The following is a 21,038-nucleotide window of genomic DNA, read 5'->3' on the forward strand; positions in this document are numbered from 1 at the left end:
ATCCAAATGGAAGAAGTTTTCTGTTTAGTGTGCGTCTCATAACCTCTATCCACTTCCTGTGGATGTTCCTTTGGCTCTTTCATATTTGTGTGAATTTCTCAATGCTTGTTTGACCTGTTCTTCTGTTAAGGTCCACTTAGCTGTCTCTGCTTGTCTGCCTTTATCTCCTCCTTTAGCTTCAAAATTTGAATCTAAACAAATCCTTAAATATGTCCTTCATATTAGGCCTCCCAGGAAGCCTTTTCCTCCTCCGTGGGACCTTAATTTTGTTTTGGAGAAGTTGACTCAGGCTCATTTTGAACCTACTGCTTCAGTTTCCTTGCAACATTGCTTTTGGAAGACCGTTCTTCTGTTGACTCTTACTTCTCCTGACTCTTAATTCTGCCAGATTGGGTGTCTGAGCTTCAAGCCCTTATGGGTTGTCCTCCTTTTTTGGTGTTTCATAAGGATAATGTGTCCTTGCATACAAATCCTTAATTTATGCCCAAGGTGGTTAATGAGTTGCCACTTAATCAGTAAATTAATTTGCCTACTTTTTCCTCTCTCTGTAGTCTGCCATTGAGAGGGTGCTGCATACTTTGGATGTGCATAAAGAACTTATTTGGATAATACTAAGTCTATTAGAAAATCTGATCATTTGTATGTTTTCATCCTAGGTTTGGCTGTATCCAAGCAAACTATTTCTTCTTGGATCTCAAAGGCTATTTTTTTGTTATTCTTTTCATGGTAAGATCCTTCCTTCCATGAAGGCTCGTTCTACTTGGGCTGTAGCTGCTTCTGGTGCTCTTCCAATGGTTTGGATACTATCTGTATTCTTGAGGTAGTTACCTGGACGACTTTGCATACTTTTACCAAGCACTACAAGGTGGATGGGATCTTCAGAGCTGGTTTTCCTAGGGCCATCTTTCATGGCTTCTTAGAGGGCCGTGCTGGTCCTTCCTCATTCCAGGTTTCTTCTTTAGCTTTAGCACTCTCCCAAGATGTAAGGAGTACTGTAACATGTGAATGGAAGGACATAGTACAGTTGTGTAAAATCTTACCATAACAGTACATGTCCTTTCCTTCAGTGTTGCAGTATTCACTCCCAACCTCCTCCCCCTAGTTCGTTTCCCTCCTGGATGTACTGATTTACCTCTTGGTTCTCCTTGGACTGATGTTCCTACTGGGGCTATCAGTTCTGAGGATTGTATGTCCGGATGTCACCTTTATGCCCTATGCTGTGTGAGGAGCATGTGTGTGATATACGGCATACCTTAAAGCAACAGTCAGCTTTTGTATACTTGCTGGACGTCAGGCTACCCGAGGCAGAAAGTCCCAAGATGTAAGGAATATTGCAACAGTGAAGGAAAAGAAATCTACTGTTATTATGAGATTTTACACAACTGTAGTATCTTCCAGGATTTGATCCATTTATGGGGAGTTCCTCAAGCAGATCTGTTTGCCTCCTATCTTAATCAACTGGCAAGATCCTGTTACAGGAGTCCATGCAAGAAGTTCTGGAAAACAGATGCCTTTTCTTTTTCTTGGACAGGATTGTTCCTGTATGCTTTTCCACCCTTTCCACTGATATGCAGGGTATTTTTGAAGATTCAGAAGGAATCTCCCAAGATCATTATGGCGCCTCCCTTCTGGCCCTGGCAACTGTGGTTCTCCCTTCTTTTGGAAATGGCCAGGAGCAGTTAACACAAGCTTTCTCATGGACTGGATCTTGTCAGCATCAGTCAGCTTTAGGTGACTGCCTGGATGATGGTCTTAATTCCTTTTAGGCACCTGTTTACTGAGGATGTGCAGGAAGTACTAATGGAGGCAAGAAAGCCTGTTACTAGAAAATTTTGTATTAGCAAATGGAAACGTTTTTTTAGTTGGTACCAACAACATATTCAACACCCATTCAGGGGGTGATTGTTCTCTGGTTTGATAATTGAGAGTTACTATCCAATAGCCTTATGTATTCCTGTGTCAAGGTTCATTCATTGGCCATTTCAGCATGTCTACCCATGGATCCTCCAATTTCAATCCAGTTTCATGTTAAAATATTTTGAAAGGGGTTTTGAAAAGGAGGCCTCCAAGAAAATGAGTGACCACTCTTTGGGATCTTACTTTTGTGTTAGAGAAGCTGACGCTAGTACCATTTAAAACAGCTAACTTGCCTGACTTGAGGTTAACATGGAAAACAGTTTCTTATTGCTGTGACCTCTGCAAGAAGGGTTTCTGAATTTCAAGCTCGCATGGTGGGTCAACCCCATCTCATTTTCCATAGGGATAGGGTTTCTTTGCGAACTAGTCCTTCTTTTATGCCTAGAGTGGTACCGGACTTTACTTTGAGCCAAACTATCCATCCTCCCATTTTCTTTCTTGAACATAAAAATTAGGGAGAAAGGATACTTCTTACCTTGGATGTCCAGGGACATTTCTGGTACTATCTTTACAGAACTGAATCTTTCCAGTCTTCAGATCAGTTGTTCATTTCTACTGAAGGTAAGAAGGGACAGCTTGTGTCAAAACGGTATACTTTCAAATACTTGCTTATAAGGCTATTACCTTTTGTTATACTCACTATACCAAAACTATCACAGGCAGAGTCATTGCCCGCTTTACCAGGGCCTTGGCTTCATCTGTAGTTTATTTGGAAAGGTTTGGATTCTAGAAGTGTTCTAGAAGCTGCTACTTGGTCCTCTGTGCATACTTTTATAAAGCACTATAAGCTTGATTCCTTCTCAGGGTCCATATCAGGCTTTGCTACAACCATTCTCTAGGGGCAATGTAGTTAGCTAGGGTAATCTACCCATATAGCAAAGACTAAGGGTAATCTACCCATATAGCTAAGACTACTGCAGCAGTGAACATTGATGAGCATAGCACAGTTGTATAAGTAAACTTTTCACATCAGTAGATGCTAGAGTGATCAGTGCTGCAGCAGTTGTTCCCGCTACCCCCCTTGTTTTTTGCTGTGCTTTTTATACCAGTGTGTGGACCCTTGTGTATTTATTTTTTTGGGGCTAGCTTTGTCTTTTCAGGGCACATTCTCCCTTTTTCTCTTTCGGCAGGTAAATTCTGGAGGTCTTCACACCCAAACTTCTCTTTTGGTTAGCTGAGCTCGAGCTGCCTGATGGTTTGGATGAGTGGAAGGTGCCCTGAAGCTTTGGAAGCTGGCTGGTTGTTGTAAATTTGGCAGGATACAACTCTTATTGCTACAGCCACTGCAGCAGTGATCATTTGAACATCTGCCATTATGGTAAGTTTACTTACACAACTGTACTTCCGGGTAAGCCGTAAACTGAGGTGCCTTCTCTGATCAGTAGAGGAGACTATTAAGTCTAGTCAAAGACTGAAAACTGTAAGTGCACTTATTTGAAGTGACTGAATGTGAGTCAGGAAACCTGAGAAGGATGAAATCACCTCAAGCTCAGCAGTGATTTGTTTACTCACTGCTCTATAAAAAGTGGTTCTCATTAACAAACTTATGCAGATGACCCCCCATATTACCACATAAGCTAAACATCTACCACAACTCAAAACTCCCCAAAAAGAGTTGAAAATAACCGACTTAATCTTTTGATTCGCAGAAAATCCATCTTTCGAAGAAATGTATGGAAATCTTAATAAACAAGCTAAGTAAAGGTACTGTCACACTAGTAAGGATTAAGTAACAGAAAAGATGAATGTTGCTCATTTTTCCTTGTTGATCACTGCTGTATCCAGAAAGTAAAACTTATTTTGAAACATTTCTGAGTATTTATCTAAATATAGCATGACAAGGTTAACACTTGAAAGGAACTGATGCAAACTTCATCCATACCCCTTTTTCCCATTTTTGGACATGGGGCTAGGATGTTATTTCAGCTGTAATAATCAATTGGAGTTGATGTTCACACTTCTGGGTGGCTAGCCCTGCACTACACAATGGAAAGGGGAGAAGAAAAGGGAAACTGACAGGTTATGAAAGAAACCTATCACCAAAGTCCCAAAGCATGCAGATGTCACAGATGTATGCTGTATTGAGGTATCTGAATGCTAGCCTGTTAAGTTAATGAGCAATAGAAAAATTGAGGAAAGTAGGAATTTCTTGCAGATAATTTGATGCCCTGGAATGCATTCTGAAGAGAAACAAAAAAAAATGGCAACCGTTGGATCCAAAGGCAGACCAAAGTGAGTCTATGAACTCTTTAAACAACTACCGCTACTGATGTTCCTAAAATGGTGCACAGTTCCTTTCCAGTGAATGCTATTGGGTCTGCCCCTTCTGTATTCTCTAACAACTCAATTACTCCAAGGTAGTTATGAAGTGTTCAGCTTTCCAAGTTGTCTATCATTAACTCCAGCCTCTCTGAAATGTTGCTGGAGTGGGAAGGGGCAATAGCATGTTGTTCCATTAGATCTATTTGCTGTTGGGCAGTTGCTGCACTGATGGGTTATAGTTGTGAATCAAGAGGCTGTAACATTTAATTTGCTGAATGTCCATTGCTGTTGATTTAAGTAGATCTGAGAGAAACTAAAAGTCAATCGTTACTTTTAGGGGAGCTCTAAGTATTGTCCCCTGTGAAAAACAATAGTTAAACACAACAGGGTAGGGGTTTAAAAATGCTTATATTAGGCACCTCAGATAAGATAACATCGTACTTGGAGCTTCTTCATCATGCATGTTCTGAAGTGCGATGAATTGTCTAGACCCAGTAAGGCCTTACTGAATATTGTGCTGTTGCCTGCCAAAAAAAATTTGCTAGAAAATGGAAATAAAAATCTAAGTGAACTGTAATGGACGTTTTGAGAACTGTAGTGGAAGTTTTGAATATTCTAAATGAGATAATGGAACTGAAGGTTGGATTTTTTGTAAAAAAGGGAGGAGTAAATTCTATATAAATAAATGGAATTTGTGGGGGTAGTACATAAAGCAGAGCTGTAGCTGGTTCATCTAGTGCCCAGTGCTGCTCTGTAGCTCATGAGCAAAAATAAGTTCATTCCTTAGTCTGGCCCTTCTCGCCTAAGGAGCACCAGATGTTCGTGTTTCACTGTTGCAGTCATTACTCTTGGGTTATCCTGCTGGCAGGCTACCCTCAGTCAGCCAGAATTCCAAAGTCTAGGTCCGGCGTCGGTTTCTGTTGCCTCTTCCCTGACGTCAGTGCGCCAGGGGTATAAAAGATTCAGCCGACGCCATTTTCTTCAGTCTTTCTTGCCGCGTGGTGCCCGAAGCAAAAGCAGTTCGCAAGTGCCGGTCGGCCGACTCCTGAGATTTTCAAATCCGAATTTTAGAACCGAAGTCTTCATTAAAGCTAAGTACCCCGTTGGGGAAACTTTTTTCTTGTTCCAGACTGATGTCAGAAAAAGTTAACAATTGTATTTCTTGTGGGAAGCAAATACCTCAAGGATTTTCACTCTTACTGTATTCCTTGCCTAGTCCCTGATCACAACGTTGCCAGTTGTCGGTTTTGTGCTAGATTTAACCAACACATTATCAAGCGTCTGTTTGATTTTGCATTTCATTACTTTGACCAAAGATTTAATTATATGATGCCATCGGAACAGCCGACAACTGGAGTTTACAAAAAATGCAAGGACAAGGATAGGCATCCGAGGTCCAAAACCAACGACGAAGCCTCTACTAGGCCAGTCGCCGGTTTCCAGTGAGGTGCTTTCACAGCCCCTGGCGCCCACCATCTCAGAGCCACAGGCTGCTACCGACTCCCACGTGAAGCCGACTGGGCCTCTGGATACTCAAGGTATTGGACACTCAGAAATCATTCCCTCAGATGGGTCCGGAGCCGCTGAACAGGCATCAGCTTCTGAGGGTGTCTTCAGACCTACACAACTATATATTAAGCCATCTTCAGCTTCAAAGACTAAAGCAGCTCTAAAGACAAAGAAACAAGTACCGCATTCTCCTTCTCAGACTTCAATGCCTAAAAAACAGATGCTCAAAATGGCCGAAGACCTAATTACTTTGATCAGGGGCTCCCATCCCCCTCCTGATCAGAGGCCTAGGCAAGAGACAGAGTATGATTCTTCTGATCCGGTATCTATTTCCTCTGCTTCCTCTTCTGAACAGGATTACTCCATGCTTCCCCTTAGACATTGTAGATGTATTTTCAGAGTCCGGTCTGTCCCCTGACTCTCTGCCCCCTGCACCTGCTAAGCCAGACAGATACTACAGGGTCCCAGATTCTCATAAATTCCTATGTAGAAACCCCACAGCTGACCCAGAAACTATATCTCAGGGTCCCAAGGGGATTAAAGCTTCCACTGCAAAAAAACCCTGTCCCCTCTGATAGGGATTCTAGGGTTCTAGACAAATGGTGGAAAAAAGTTTACACTTCTGCCACCCTGGCTGTAAGGGCTTTAAATTGTCAATTTCATATGCTTAAATATCAGCAATATTTAATGTCACTACTTAAGCAGAAAATGTTGACAAATACTGAATGTTTTGAGAACAAGGAATTGCAGGATTTATTGCACGCAAGTGAACAAGTGGGAAAGCATACTTTGCAATGTGGTTATGATTCACTGGAGGCCTCTTGCAGGGCCGCTGTTACAGCTTCTGTTATTAGAAGGCATGCTTGGTTAAAGGAACAGAATCTGCCTGATCATGTTAAAGCAAAATTATTAGATGCACCATTACAGCATGATACTTTGTTGGGTACTAAAGCAGAAGAGGTGTTGAAAAAATGGAGGATAAAGCAAAATCCACGCAGGCAGCCAAGGATTTCTTACAGGTACAGCCACCCAGGTTTAGCAGGAACTGGCCTTCTAATAATTGGTCCTTTCCAGTCTCAGACAGACTACAAAGAGGCAGATACAGGCACCCCAGAGGCAGATCTCAGCCCCAAGGCTCATACAGGCCTAAACAATGGGGTGCTCCTACCTCCAAAAGCGGAGAAGACAAATCACAACCTTACAGGAAACAGTCCCAATGACTTTCCTCTACCAGTTCCAAGCAGTTTTCTTTTGACAGCCCCCTTAGGGGGAAAACTAGCACTTTTTTCATCAAATTGGCAAATGGTTACCCAAGACAAATGGGTCCTGAACATAGTGTCCCAAGGCTACAGGTTCCATTTTCACACTCTACCAAGGTCAAAGGGCATGCCAGGCCTGCCACACAATCAATGGGCAGAGGCACAAAAGCAAATTACAGCTCTCATGGACATGAGGGCCATTCAGCAAGTACCACAACAAGAGCAGGGCAAGGATTTTACTCCAGACTTTTCCTAGTACCCAGGAAGGACAAAACCTGGAGACCGGTTTTGGACCTGTCTATACTAAATACATTTCTGGACTTTCCGAAATTCAAGATGTTGACTCTACAGCAGCTACTGCCCATGCTGGGCAAGAGGGCTTCGCTCGTAACTTTGGACCTAAAAGAGGCATACCTGCATGTCCCAATCAGACGGTCTTGCAGAAGATACCTCAGATTCATAGCTGGCTCAATGCATTACTAATTCTGTGCACTGCCCTTTGGCTTATCTACTGCACCCAGGGTCTTCACAAAATGCCTGGCACCAGTAATTGCGTTTTGCAGACAAAAAGGAATTCAGATATATCCCTATCTGGACGACTGCCTAATTCAAGCAGAGAACAAAGACACTCTTCTAAAGCATCTGGCGTTTGTAAAAAGATTACTAATCGGCCTAGGGTACACAGTAAACTAAAAGAAATCAAAACTAGTGCCCTCTCAAGAGATAATATTCCTGGGTGCAAGCTTAAATACAACTGCCCAGATGGCTTATCTCAAGCCAGACAAGCAAAAACAGCTGACTACTTACTTCAAGAAATTGGCAACAAAACCCACTTATCTGCAAGGAAAATCCTGCAGGCCTTGGGTTTCATGGCATCCTGCATTCTACTAATTCCATATGCCAGACTGCATATGAGGAAACTACAATGGTATCTGAAAGGTGTTTGGACTCAGCATTGCCACAGCCTGGAGATAGTAATTGCACTCATTTCCTGCCTACAACAGGAGTTTCAATGGTGGGCAGAAGCCTGTCACCACAACAAGGGTCTGCCATTCAGTTTACCCACAGCCAGACAGACACTGACAATGGATGCATCAAATTATGCCTGGGGGGGCCCATATGGCAGGAAAATGTATTTAGGGCACATGGCCTGCAAACCAGATGCATCTTCACATCAATAAAAAGAGATGCTAGCTGTTCAAAATGCCCTGACAGCTTTCAAGGACCTGCTTCATCCAAGACAGTTACTGATAGACAGACAACACTACGGTCATGTGGTACATAAGCAGGGAGGTACACATTCCTACCCCTTCTGCAGACAAGCAAAGACCTTATGGGACACAGCATTGGCTTTTCAAGTTCACCTGCAAGCGCAGTTCCTGCCAGGAAAAGCAAATACTCTGGCAGACGAACTAAGCAGAAACCTCATGGATCCCCACGAATGGAAACTGGATCCACAAGTTTTCAGCATGATAATAAGGAAATGGGGATGCCAAGACATAGATCTATTTGCCTCCCCTCAACTGTAAATTGCAGAGATTTTGCACAAGGATTTATCACAAGCAAGCACGGAAAGTGGACGCCCTATCATTCAGCTGGAAAAATCTAACAGTATATGCTTTTCCCCCACTGCCTCTCCTTCCCAGAGTACTCCTAAAGGTCAGACAAGAAAAGCCAAAAATGATACTGATTGCAACAGACTGGCCACGCCAGCACTGGTACCCCATCCTAAAGAGCTCGTCTCAAGGTCCAGCATGGATATTACCTCAAACTTCTCACTTGCTGACCCAACAAAACAGTCAGATCCTGCACAGCCAACTCAGGACCTTAAATCTGGCAGCATGGCAGATAATGTAGCCATTCAGAACACTCCTCTTTCAAAAGCTGTTATGGATGTTATCTTGGATGCCAGGAGGCCCAGTACCAAAAAATCTTATGCAGAAAAATGGAAGAGATTCTGTGCTTGGAACAGGGGCAAGGCATTGACACGTCTGTACCAAATATTCCTCCGATTTTACAATACCTAACTGAGATGCTGAACAAAGGCCTTTCTTTCTCATCTATTAAGATTCATGCCTCTGCCATTTCAGCACATTACAGTACGGAACCACCTATCTTTTCTCATCCTTCAATAAGGCAGTACCTCAGAGGGGCCAAAAACATTAGGCCTCCAAGGAGAGCACCAATTCCGGCCTGGGACCTCAATTATGTTTTGGAAAAACTCACACTGCTTCCTTTCGAGCCAGCATCAACAGCAGGTATAAAATTCTTATTCTGGAAAACAGCTCTGCTCCTAGCAGTAATCTCTGCAAGGCGAGTCTGAGTTACAAGCACTCATGGCTGTGGAACCTTTCATCAGTTTTCATCCAGACCAGGGTTTCTCTGAGGACAAACCTTACTTTTATGCTAAGGTGGTGTCCAGTATGGCCTTCAGTCAAACCATTCACTTGCCTACCTTTTTCCCAAATCCACAGAACAAGGGTGAGAAAATTCTGCATTCTTTGGACATACACAGGCAGTTGCGCTTCTACTTGGACAGAACAAAAACTTTCAGAAAGACTGGGCAACTTTGTGTCATGCTGCAGGATCACAAGAAAAGGCTATCTCAAAATAGACTATTTCTAAATGGGTAGGCCATTGCATCTGTTTCTGCTATTTTCAACATGGCAAATCAGTGCCTAAGGGCATTATGCCTCATTCCACCAGAGCAGCAGCCACTTCAGCAGCCTTCCTCAGAGGAGTACCAACCAAAGATATCTTAGAGGCTGCAACTTGGAGTTCAGTAAACACCTTTACAAAGCACTACCACTTGCCTCTCTACTCTAGGTCCAGAGCAGGCTTCGCCACTGCAGTTCTGTAGGGCCTCATAGCCTCTCCTAATCCTATTTAGCCCAGCCACCCATCCTCAGCTTTGGGATTCTACCCAAGAGTAATGACTGCAACAGTGAAACACGATGAACATAGTACAGTTGTGTACCTACCATAAATGTAGATGTTCGAGTGTATTCACTGTTGCAGTCCAGGTTACCCACCCTCCATCCCCCTTCTCTTTGCTGGGACTTATCTGCACTTCTCTATCCTATACAACCTTTTTGGTGTATTTGCTTGTAGATGAAGGAAATGTTATTTTTGTGCATGCATTTCTTATTGGTATATTTTTCAGCCTACCTATCTGGGCCACCTGACATCTGGGGCAAGAAAAACTGAAGAAAATGGCGTCTGCTGCATCTTTTATACCCCTGGTGCACTGACGTCAGGGAAGAGGCGACAGCAACCAACGCCAGACCTAGACTTTGGAATTCTGGCCGACTGAGGGTAGCCTGCCAGCAGGATAATCCATGAGTAATGACTGCAACAGTGAATACACTCAAACATCTATATTTATAGTAGGTACACAACTGTACTTTCTGTTTATCCACCCCTCGACTTTGAGCAAAAAAAAAAAAAAAAAAGTTGTACCACACATGAAACACAGAAGCAAGTGTTCAGTACTGAATACGAAAACAGTACTGGAAATATTTATTTTGTGCTGCTAATTACTTCATTTTTTTCTAATGTAGAGATCTTTTAAGTTGGTTTCCACTGGGAGCTTAAGAGTGCTGATATTGCAAAAACACTGGTGATATGAACTGATGCCTATAATTTTAGCCTTTAAAAAGTTTTTTGTTTCTGGCACAGGCAGGTTGTCATTCCACATGGTGATATACAATCAATAATATTGAATTGTTAAAAGATGCAATATTGCAGCAACCGCTTTATTTTTTATTTTTTTTATAGGTGCCGAGGATGTGTTAGCAGTAAGTGGGGTTGTAATTGGTGTATTCATCAACATCTCTGTACCCATAAGCCTACCTGTGAGGATGGCTCCATTATTTACAATGAAAACGTAAGACCAATATTTCATTACAATGTCCTTTTTTGTTGAGGTTATTATTTTGTAATAAACACACTGAACAATGTTTGTAAAAATAAACTTGTATGTAATTTGAGTGCATTCCTAGACTGCTTGCAGAATTTTTAGCATTGTTAAATTTTTTTTGTAGGTGAATTTGAAGCACATCTGGGTTCTTTCACTTGTTCTGTGATTGCCCACTTGATTCAGAATTAAGAGGATATGGAGCTTATCTGGGTAGTCATTGGGTACACCGCAAAAAAAACTAATCTAGGAAGTGGTTGCTGTCCATTACAGGATACACATACACACACACACACACACACACACACACACACACACACACACACACACACACACACACACACACACACACAGTCAGTTTAAAGGATCCTACCACACATTTGAGACCTGGGAAGAAGCCAGAGCAACCAGAAGATCAGACTCCATGCAGACACACACAAGACACACACACACTGCACAGAAGACATCCTGGATATAAAGTGGAGAACTAATCTCTCTGAGGTAGCATCTTTACCTGTCCACCCACTATGTAGCCCACGTGCGTTGTGCTAAAAAGAGAAGAGTGCAGGGGGGGAGATGCGTGTATTCCAGTAATTGACTGCAGATTTTTTTCATGCTCTTCTACCGAAGAGGTGAATAATGTTGCCTTCAGAAGCAAAAACACTTTCATGCTGGAGAAATCAGATGGAACTGCCTAAATTAAAGGGATTGCTGGTAAGTTGGTAGTCAGTTTTACTAAGGAGTGTGGCACTGATCTGCTGAGTTTTACTCATCCACGTCTCAGGAGGCTACCTGGAGATTGCATTTCTGTTTACTTTTCCAGTTCACATTTGGTACATAACTGACTTTTTGAGACAGAATACCTCATTTTTGGGAAGATGCTTTTTGGCTGCAGGAGGAGTCTGGGCTCCCTAAAGGAAGGTTCATCTAGATTTACCCTTGTTTCGTGGCATAAATAGTCTACCAAGGAGAGACTGCCAAATATTGATTTAAAGTCACCTGTATTACCTCCGTTATTGGGGAGGATGAATAAATAAGCCATAATGATCTCTTGTATGTGCTGCCCTGTATGTTCAATTATTTAAACTAATTTTCCACTGGCCTGTGTCTCCTTACTGCCCCTGTGCTTGACAGCTTGTGTCCTTAGATATGGTTGAGAGGGTTGTACCTCTAAACTGTTGCATCTCATTAAATAAGCATTAGATCTAGCAAGGCGGATGTTTCATGCACTTCTGGTAGCCATTCTAATATAATATAACATTTCATCACTCATTTACATTGAGAGGCATTGCATTCACAGTGACATAATGGACTTGTCCACACAGCGCATATGTAGCAGCATATTTCTTTATTAGTCTTTGATTAATGGGAATGTCCAAATGGGCAAAGGCCCTTTTCAGTGGAGGCCCAGGGAGAAAATCTTCACATTACATACTTTTTGCAGTCATTTAGCACGAGTTGATAAAATGTTACGTAACACACTGAGCTGTATATAGCGTAACAGTTCAGCACTACATTTTGTACACTATACAGTATTTAAAGCTTGCTAAAGTCGCACATATGTAAAGAATATTCAGAATTATTTCACAGTTTATATATAAAGTTACATTTAAATTTTAGTGCACAGATAGAAGAGAAGATGAGGCATATGCAAGATCTGATGTCTTTCGTCCATTCCTCAACTTATGGGTCTCTGATCTGACTTTTGCTATTTCAAAAGACTTGGATCTGTAGCTAGAGCTCCTCCCCTTACCCACAATCTTTCTCTGTAACAGCAATATTTAAGGTCTCGTTTACCATTTTACGAATGGATGAGATAAGTTGCTTTTGTATTTGCTTTTTTCATAGCTGTATAGCTTATTTCCTTTTTCTTACATCTTTGCTGGTTCTTTCTCTCATTTATACCTTTAAAAAAGTTGTTTGTTTGTAATAGGCCTTTACTCTCTAACTTCCCAGCTTTTGCTACCTGTGTTCAGATACCCTAGGTATTACCATTGTTGGTAATAGGTTTCCTTCTTTTGCTGCTGTTGGTAGCCTTTCCTTTTTCACCTTATCTTTGCTCTAAATTTTTGGATAATGTCTGACAAGCCGACCGTCTTTAAAAATTGCACCTCCTGTGGGCACAAAATACCAAACTTTGATGCCCACCAGAAGTGTGTATATTGCTTGGGTTCTTTCCATTTGGACACAGATTGAGAAATATGTGCAGGCTTCAGCCATTGTGCTCTGGTTAACACCACAACAAATTGGTTTTGAAGGTTTTTTTTCGTTCAACTTCTTCAGGCACTTCTACATTTGCTACTGTTTCTGCTGGAGCTCCCCCTGCGAAAAAGCCTCCAGAAGGGATTCTACGATTGAGGAATGAAGGAAAGAAACTAACTCTTAATCGTTCCTCTTCTGCTGTTCCAGATTCTCCACTTTAAACGGTTTCAAAATTGTTGGATCTGACAGCATTTAAGGCTAAGTCACTGGCTGACACCTCTTCCTCCTTTACCTTGGAGATGGTATCTTCCAGGATCCACCATCCTTTTCTCCAAGAGACTCCAAGAGGTTGTTCCAGGCCACCTTCCATCTCCTCATCTCTTAGGTTGTCTTGAAGCCTATTCATTGTAGATGTCAACAGGATGATGAGGAAGTTTCTTTGAGCTCGGATTCAATTGGGAGTTATACTGGCTGTGTCTCATATTCAACCTATGAGCGTGCCATTAGCCCCTTACACTGTGGTTGACTCCTACTCCGATCCCAACCCTCTGATTCAGAGCCCTCTGACCTTAGACTGCAGAATGTCTGTTGGATCTGAAGCCATGGTGCTACTCCACTCAGACTACATCTCTGATCCAGTCAGAGCCAGAGGGATCTCGGAGCCAAAGAGTCGGCCAGGATCCAGGAGGATTTGGGTCGACTCTGAGGTCCTCAGTGCCATCTCTTCCTCTCGGAGTTGAAGTGCTGGACAGCTCTGCTCTGGCTTCTACCTCAAGACAAAGCCATGATGATGCTCTGAGCCATCCCGAACAGTTGTCTTCAGCTCCTGCCAGGGCAAATCTTACCTCTCCTATGTCTTTGGCTTTCAAGGTAGTAGAGAGAGTTTTTCCACCTCTGTGGATAAGACATGCATGCCCCTTTCAGGTCTTCCTGCTTTACAACTGTCTGCTGTGGTCTGTGAGCTTGTACATCCTGTCACATCAGGGCAGCTGGCTTGCACAAGTCCCAGAAAGTCCTCATTCAGGACTCCTCACACTTCCGTGTCCTCTATGGAGGATCCCACTGAAGAGCCCCCTTGGAAGTGTACATGCAAGAGTAAGCACTTTGATTCCCTACAGAAATCCCACAAAGAAGACACTGACTTTGAAGGGGAAGGGTCCCCAAGGTCAGCTGTTGAAGACATCTCATTTGGTGAATTACTTTAAATTTTGGGACAGAAAGGTGGTTGGTCTTCTTACCCCTCTTCCAAGAGGAGTCTGTGTTTCTTGAGGCTTTCAGAGCCAAGTCAGCTATGTCATGGGTAGTCCCCTTGGCAGATGAGATGGTAGACCTCATCTCCTGCAGGGCATGAAAGGCGATATTTACTTGCAACAAAAGATCAGGCCCCCCTGGAGCAAGGGTCCTCCAGTTGATCTGGTATTAACAGCCCCCAAGAAAGAACTTGCAGAGCAAAGTTCTACTCTACTTTCCCCAACAAAGAGTCGATGTTGGACAGACTTTGGAAGCACATGTATGTGTCAGCAACATTTGCCCTTGGGTCATTAAATTATTTGGCACATGTAAGGTTTCAGATGGACTTGATAGAGGAGTTTTCCAATGCCATCTTTGGGTCCATGTCTGTGAAAGACCAGAAGCTGGGTTCTGCAGAGCTGTCTTACAGTCCCTATCGAATGCCTTTGAGGCTCATTTCACATGCCTCAGAAGGTGTTTCAGGAGCTGCTGGTTCAGGAATAACCTTGAGACGGCACGCCTGGACATGCTTTTGTGACTTTGCAAAGCCTTTCAAGTCATCCTTCATTAATGCTTCCTTTGGTGGGTCTACCTTATTTGTTCCCAAGGTTAAAGAAATCCTGTTTATGAGTGAACAAGATGGAAAGACCTTATCTGCTGTAGGGGTCTGTTTTGCTGTGCTTCAAAGAACTTTTTCCCAGAATCAGAGAGGTGGCAAGAAAATGTGGTCCCAGAAGTAGCAAGGCTCTTCCCAGGGCTGCTATGAGGGCAGATCCCCCAGTGGCAGTCGGGGGAACTCTAATAATATGTGACTTCCACAAAGTAAGGGTTTCAGAGTTTTTTTTTCTGAGAAACCCTATCAGCACCCCCTGAAGGGTTGCCTGACTACTGAACTCTGGAGGCATTTGGGGGTCACTTACCCCACATCTGCAAACCTGGACAGCAATCACCACAGACACTTGAGTTTAGAGGGTCATCTCCAGAGGATATTACATATTCTTTTTCCCTACAGCCCCCCCAATCATTCTACAAAATTCCCAGACCCCACCCAGTCAGAGGAAAGCAGCAGTCATAGAAATTCAAAAACTGCTGGAAAAGTGTCTTCAGAATGGTCCCTCTAGGCCAACAAGGATTTGGAACTTAATCAAGGTTTTTCAGTGTTAAAGAAAACCAAGAACCCAAGTCCCATTCTGGATCTCAGCAGTTTAAGCCAGTATGTCAAATGCTTCAAGTTTCGAATGGTCATGTTTCAGTCCATTTTGCCACTTCTACACAAGGACAATTGGATGTGCTTGATAGACCTCCAGGATCTGTACTTTCACATAAAATAGTCACAGTCCATGAGATTCCTTCACTTCTGGCTGGGGAACAGTCGTCATAAATTCAGAGCTCTGCCCTGTGGTCTCACCAAAGCTGCCAGGATGTTCGTGCATGGCAGTGGTCACAGCTAACTCGAAACTGTTGGGAACCGGGTGTTTTCATATCTTGATGACTGGCTCCTCTGTGCTTCTGCCAAGAACCTTCTGATTAAAGGCAGGGACTACTTGCTCCAGCTGTGTCACCAACTGGGCATTACAGTGAACTACACCCAAGTCTCATCTCTCCTCTACTCAAGTCTTAGAATTCATTAGTGCTCATCTGAACACAGTCATGCAAATAGCAAGTTTTCTTCAGTCAAGAATAAACACTTTATTGGTCCAAGCATCCCAGGTACTGTCTCACCCTTCACCACCAGCAAGGTTGATTTTGTAACTTCTAGGATCTATGGCAGCCTCTCTAACTCTAATACTAATAGCAAGATATTATTACATGAGAGTTCTTCATTGTCCTCTGGCAGTGTAATGCTCTTTCATATGTCATCCTCTCTCTACTCCAATACATATTATGAAAATTTGCAAAGAGCATGTTTTTTGGCAGATCATGGCAAGAGAATTTTCTCAGGCCACCCTTTTATCCTTCCATCTCCCACAGCCCCAGTGACCTTGGATGCCTCCTAACTAGGGTGGAAGGGGCATTTTTGAGAAGGGCAGTGTGACGAAAGGAGATACTACTAGCACAGCTACCTGGAATTTTGTAAATAATTGTATGTCATTTGTGAATATCAACATGATTCATATGAGATGCTTGTGTTACAAATGTATTAGAACTGTTGGTCAAGTATATTTCAAACTAGGTTTGTACAGACGTGTTATAAAGATATTTTATGAAGTGCTCGTGCTTAAAATGTAACCACAGTTTGCCCTACTGGAATAGAAAATAAATGTACATGCACTATTGTAACTGTTTAAATATATATATTTAAACAGTGGTGCACTATTGTAACTGTTTAAATATATATATTTTGAATGAAAACTGGTGCACAGGAGGTTAACTTCAGTCTAGCAAACTTAAAAAAAATCTCAATTAAATTACTTTGTAGCAGCTAGAGACAGTATCTGTACTGGGAAACTTTCTGTATTGTCTTGGACGTGTTTTATTGTTTTATGACTTCCAGCATCTGCCAAAGATCGGAGGACAATCCCTTGTCTATGTATTTTTACAGTGAGATGCAAAATTCTACCAGCTGCCATCAATGGTTGATCTTTGTGTTTCACTGTTGTAGTCTTTACATTCAGGTAATCTGCTGGCAGGTTGCCCTCAGTCTGCCTGATTAACAAAGTCTTAGGTCCTGCGTCGGTTGCTGTCCCTTCTTCCATGACGTCAGGTCATTGGGGGTATAAAACATGCAGCCGACACAGTTACATCAGTCTTTCTTACTGCGTGGTGCCTGAAGCAGAAGCAGTTTGCAAGTGCCGGTCGGCCGACTCCTGAAATTTTCGATTTCGAGTTTCAGATCTGAAGTCTTCAACTAAAAAGCGAAGTACCCTGTTGGGGAAACTTTTTCTTGCTCCTTGCCGATGTCACTAAAAGTTAATTGCATTACTTCTGGGCAGCAAATACCTCATAAGGATTTTCATTTGTACTGTATTCCTTGCCTAGGCCCTAACCACAACGTACCTTGCTGTCTGTTTTCTGCTTTATTTAATCAACGCACTATCAAACGTTGGTACATTTTTGCTTCTAAATATTTTGGCTCACGCTTCAATTATCCAGAAATGTTGGTTAGCAATCCGACTACCTGAATGCCTAAAAAATGCAAAGAAAAAGACAGGCCGTTGTGGTCCAAAACTGCCGACGCTTCTCCTAAGCCATTCGCCAGTTTGCCGGTACTTAGTGAGGTGCTTTCGCAGCCCCTGATTCCCAGGCCTCTACCGAGACCCATTCAGAGTCCGGTACGCCACAAGATGCTTCAGTTATGGAACCTGCGGATGTCTCTACCTTGGATGGTTCCGGAGCCACTATGCAGGCACCGGCTTCTGAGGGTGTTTTCAGGCCTACAGATTTGTATATTAGACTGACGCCATCTTCAAAATTAATGCCAAAATCTCGACCTGTGCCTAAAAAACCGATGCCTGGGCCACATGTGCAGGCCCCTATACCTAAAAAGCAAATGATAGAAATGGCTGAAGATTTAATTACTCTGATCAGGGGTAGCCAACCCCCCCCCCCCCTTCTAAGAGGCCTAGGCAAGACATTGGTTATGAATCTTCTGAACAGGATTCTATTTCCTCTGACTTTTCTAATGAACAGGAATTGTCTATACCTACTTATGAGGACTCTGATGCAGAAGATTCCATTCCTTCTGCTTCTCCCCTTGAGGATTTTTCTTTTGGTGAAACTTTACATACCTTAAGGGAACATTTCCCCTGGGAAAGTCAGGATTTCTCTGAATCTAAAAATAGACTTGGGGATTTTCTTCTTCCTCAGTATAGGCCTTTTTCTATACCTCCTGTTCTAGACATTGTTGATGTTTTTTCAGAATTGAGTATGGCTACTGATTCTCTGCCTCCAGCTCCTTGTAAGCCAGACAGATACTACAGTGTTCCCGACTCCCACAAATTCATTTTCAAAAATCCTGTTTCAGATCCTGAAACCATTTCTCAGGGTCCCAAGGGCATTAAGGCTTCTACTGCTAAAATTCCTACCCCTTCTGATAGAGATTCCAGGGTGCTGGATAGATGGGGTAAGAAGGTTTACACTTCTGCAACCTTGGCAATCAGGGCTTTAAACTGTCAATTTCATATGCTAAAATATCAACAGCATGTCATGGGACTGCTTAAACAGAAAGTGATAATTTCTGACTGTTTGGAAAACAAAGATTTACAGGATTTATTGCATTCAGCTGAACAAGTTGGAAAACCTACTTTACAATGTGGTTTTGATTTTTTGGAGGCCTCTTGCAGGGCTGCTGTAACTGGGTCTGTGCTAAGAAGGCATGCTTGGCTCAGAGAGCAAAATCTGCCTTACGTTAAAGCAAAATTGTTGGATGCTCCTTTACAACAGGACCGTCTCTTTGGTAATAAGGCTGAAGAAGTTTTAAACAAGATGGAAGGTAAAGCTAAATCTATGCAAACTGTGAAAGATTTCTTACAAGTGCAACCTCCAAGTTTTAGTAGGCACTGGCCTACTAAGAACTGGTCCTTTCCAGTTCTTTCGAGAGCCACTCAAGTCAAACCCAGACATTCCAAAGGCTCCAGGTTTCAATCACAAGGGACTTTCAGAACAAAACAATGGGGTGCCTTCTCTTCCAAATCTGGAAACAACAAGACACCTCCCTATGGTAAGCAGTCTCAATGACTTCCCTTTACACTTACCAAGCACTTACCTTTTAGCCGCCCCTTTGGGGGGAAGACTGGCTCTTCATGCACAAAACTGATAACTTATAACCCAGGACAAATGGGTTTTAAATATAGTATCCCAGGGATACAAATTTCATTTCCACACGTTGCCAATTCCAAACAGATGGCCAGACCTGCCCCCAAATCAGTGGGCAGAGGCCCAGAAACAAGTACTTTCCCTCATGAGCATGGGGGGGCTATTCAACCAGTACCAGAAGAGGAAATGGGACAAGGTTTCTATTCAAGACGTTTCCTGGTACCCAGAAAAGACAAATCATGGTGTCCAATTCTGGACTTATCTACTCTAAACACCTTTCTGGACATACCAAAATTCAAGATGCTGACTTTTCACCAGTTACTTCCTATGCTAGGCAAAGATGCCTGGTTGGCAACTCTAGATTTAAGAGGCTTACCTACATATCCCAATCAGTGAATCTTGCAAAAGATACCTCCGCTTCAATGCAGGCTACTTGCATTACCAGTTCTCTGCAGTGCCCTTTGGCTTATCCACTGTGCCCAGGGTCTTTACAAAGTGTCTGGCTCCAGTAATTGCATTTTGCAGGCAAAGAAATATTCAAATATATCCATACCTGGACGATTGTCTAATTCAGGCAGAAAACAAGGACATTGTTCTAAACCATCTGGCATTTGTAAAAAGGGTTCTAACCTGTCTAGGGTACACTATAAACGAAAATAAATCACAACTGGTACCCTCTCAAAAAATTACATTCTTGGGTGCAAGCTTGAATACAATTGCCCAGATGGCTTTCCGTACGCCACGGAAGCCAATTCATTTGGTGATTTACTTCAAGCAGGTGGCCACAAAAACCCTGCTTTCTGCAAGGCAAATACTGCAAGCCTTTGGAGTTCATGGCCTCCTGCATTCTTCTAATTCCATATGCAAGACTGCATATGAGGAAACTTCAGTGGTACTTAAAAAGTCTATGGAGTCCGCATTGTCACAGCCTGGAAACAATGATTCCTATCATACCTTGCCTGCAACTAGAGTTCCTATGGTGGGCTGAGGCCTGCCACCAAAACAAGGGACTGCCATTCACACCACCCCCCCTGCCGCCCAAACCCTAACTTACAGACACATCAGACTATGCTTGGGGGGCACATCTGGCAGGGAAGTGCATTCAGGGCAAATGGAGCCCAAATCAAATGCACCTTCATATCAATCAAAAAGAAATGCTAGCTGTATAGAATGCACTGACAGCCTTCAAAGGACGACCTTCATCCAGGACAATTAATGACAGACACAGAACACTACGGTTATGTGGTACATAAACAAGCAGTGGGGTACACACTCCTACCCCCTTTGCAGACTAGCCATGGCATTGTGGAACACGGTCTTGACCTATCAGATGAAACTACAAGCTCAATTCCTGCAAGGAAAGCTGAATACTCTGGCAGACGAACTAAGCAGAAATCTTATGGACCCACACGAATGGAAACTGGAACCACGGATTTTCAACATGTTGACACGCAAATGGGGGGAAGCCCAGACATAGATCTTTTTGCCTCACCCCAGAACTATCAGTTGGACAAATGTTGCACAAGAACTCATCACAAAAAAGCCTGGAAAGTGGATGCTCTATCCTTCAGCTGGAAAAACCTATCAGTCTATGCCTTTCCCCCCTGCTTCTGCTCTCCAAAGTTCTACTAAAAGTCAAGCAGGACAAACCAAAAATGATTTTGATTGCTCCAGACTGGCCTCGCCAACGCTGGTATCCACTCCTGCGCAATGTGTCGCACCTTCCACCATGGCACCTGCCTTAGACACCTTACTTACTGTCTCAGCAGAACAACCAAATTCTGCACACTTGGCTCCAAGCTTTGAATCTTGCAGCGTGGCTAATCACCTAAATTCATCTTTAGCATCCCTCAGCAAACCTGTGATGGATGTCATTTTGGAGGCGAGAAGGCCTAGTACTAGAAAATCTTATGCTGACAAATGGAAAAGATTCTGTGCCTGGAATCAATCTCAAGGGATAAGCACAGCAGTGCCCAACATTCTTCAGA

The 21,038-nt window shown here is 42.9% G+C and overlaps 1 protein-coding gene across 1 annotated transcript in view; it reads left to right on the forward strand.

Moving 5' to 3' along the window:
* PLXNB1 (plexin B1) overlaps positions 1–21,038 on the forward strand; it is a 3,809,096-nt gene that overhangs the window by 1,806,894 nt on the left and 1,981,164 nt on the right. Inside the window, exon 11 of the mRNA XM_044078026.1 lies at positions 10,725–10,833. Within this exon, the coding sequence (XP_043933961.1) occupies positions 10,725–10,833 (109 nt within the window). The remainder of the gene's footprint in view (positions 1–10,724; positions 10,834–21,038) is intronic.

Source organism: Protopterus annectens, chromosome 7.part0 (genome assembly GCF_019279795.1).
Source record: "Protopterus annectens isolate FY-2018-M chromosome 7.part0, PAN1.0, whole genome shotgun sequence".
NCBI classification, from domain to species: domain Eukaryota; kingdom Metazoa; phylum Chordata; order Ceratodontiformes; family Protopteridae; genus Protopterus; species Protopterus annectens.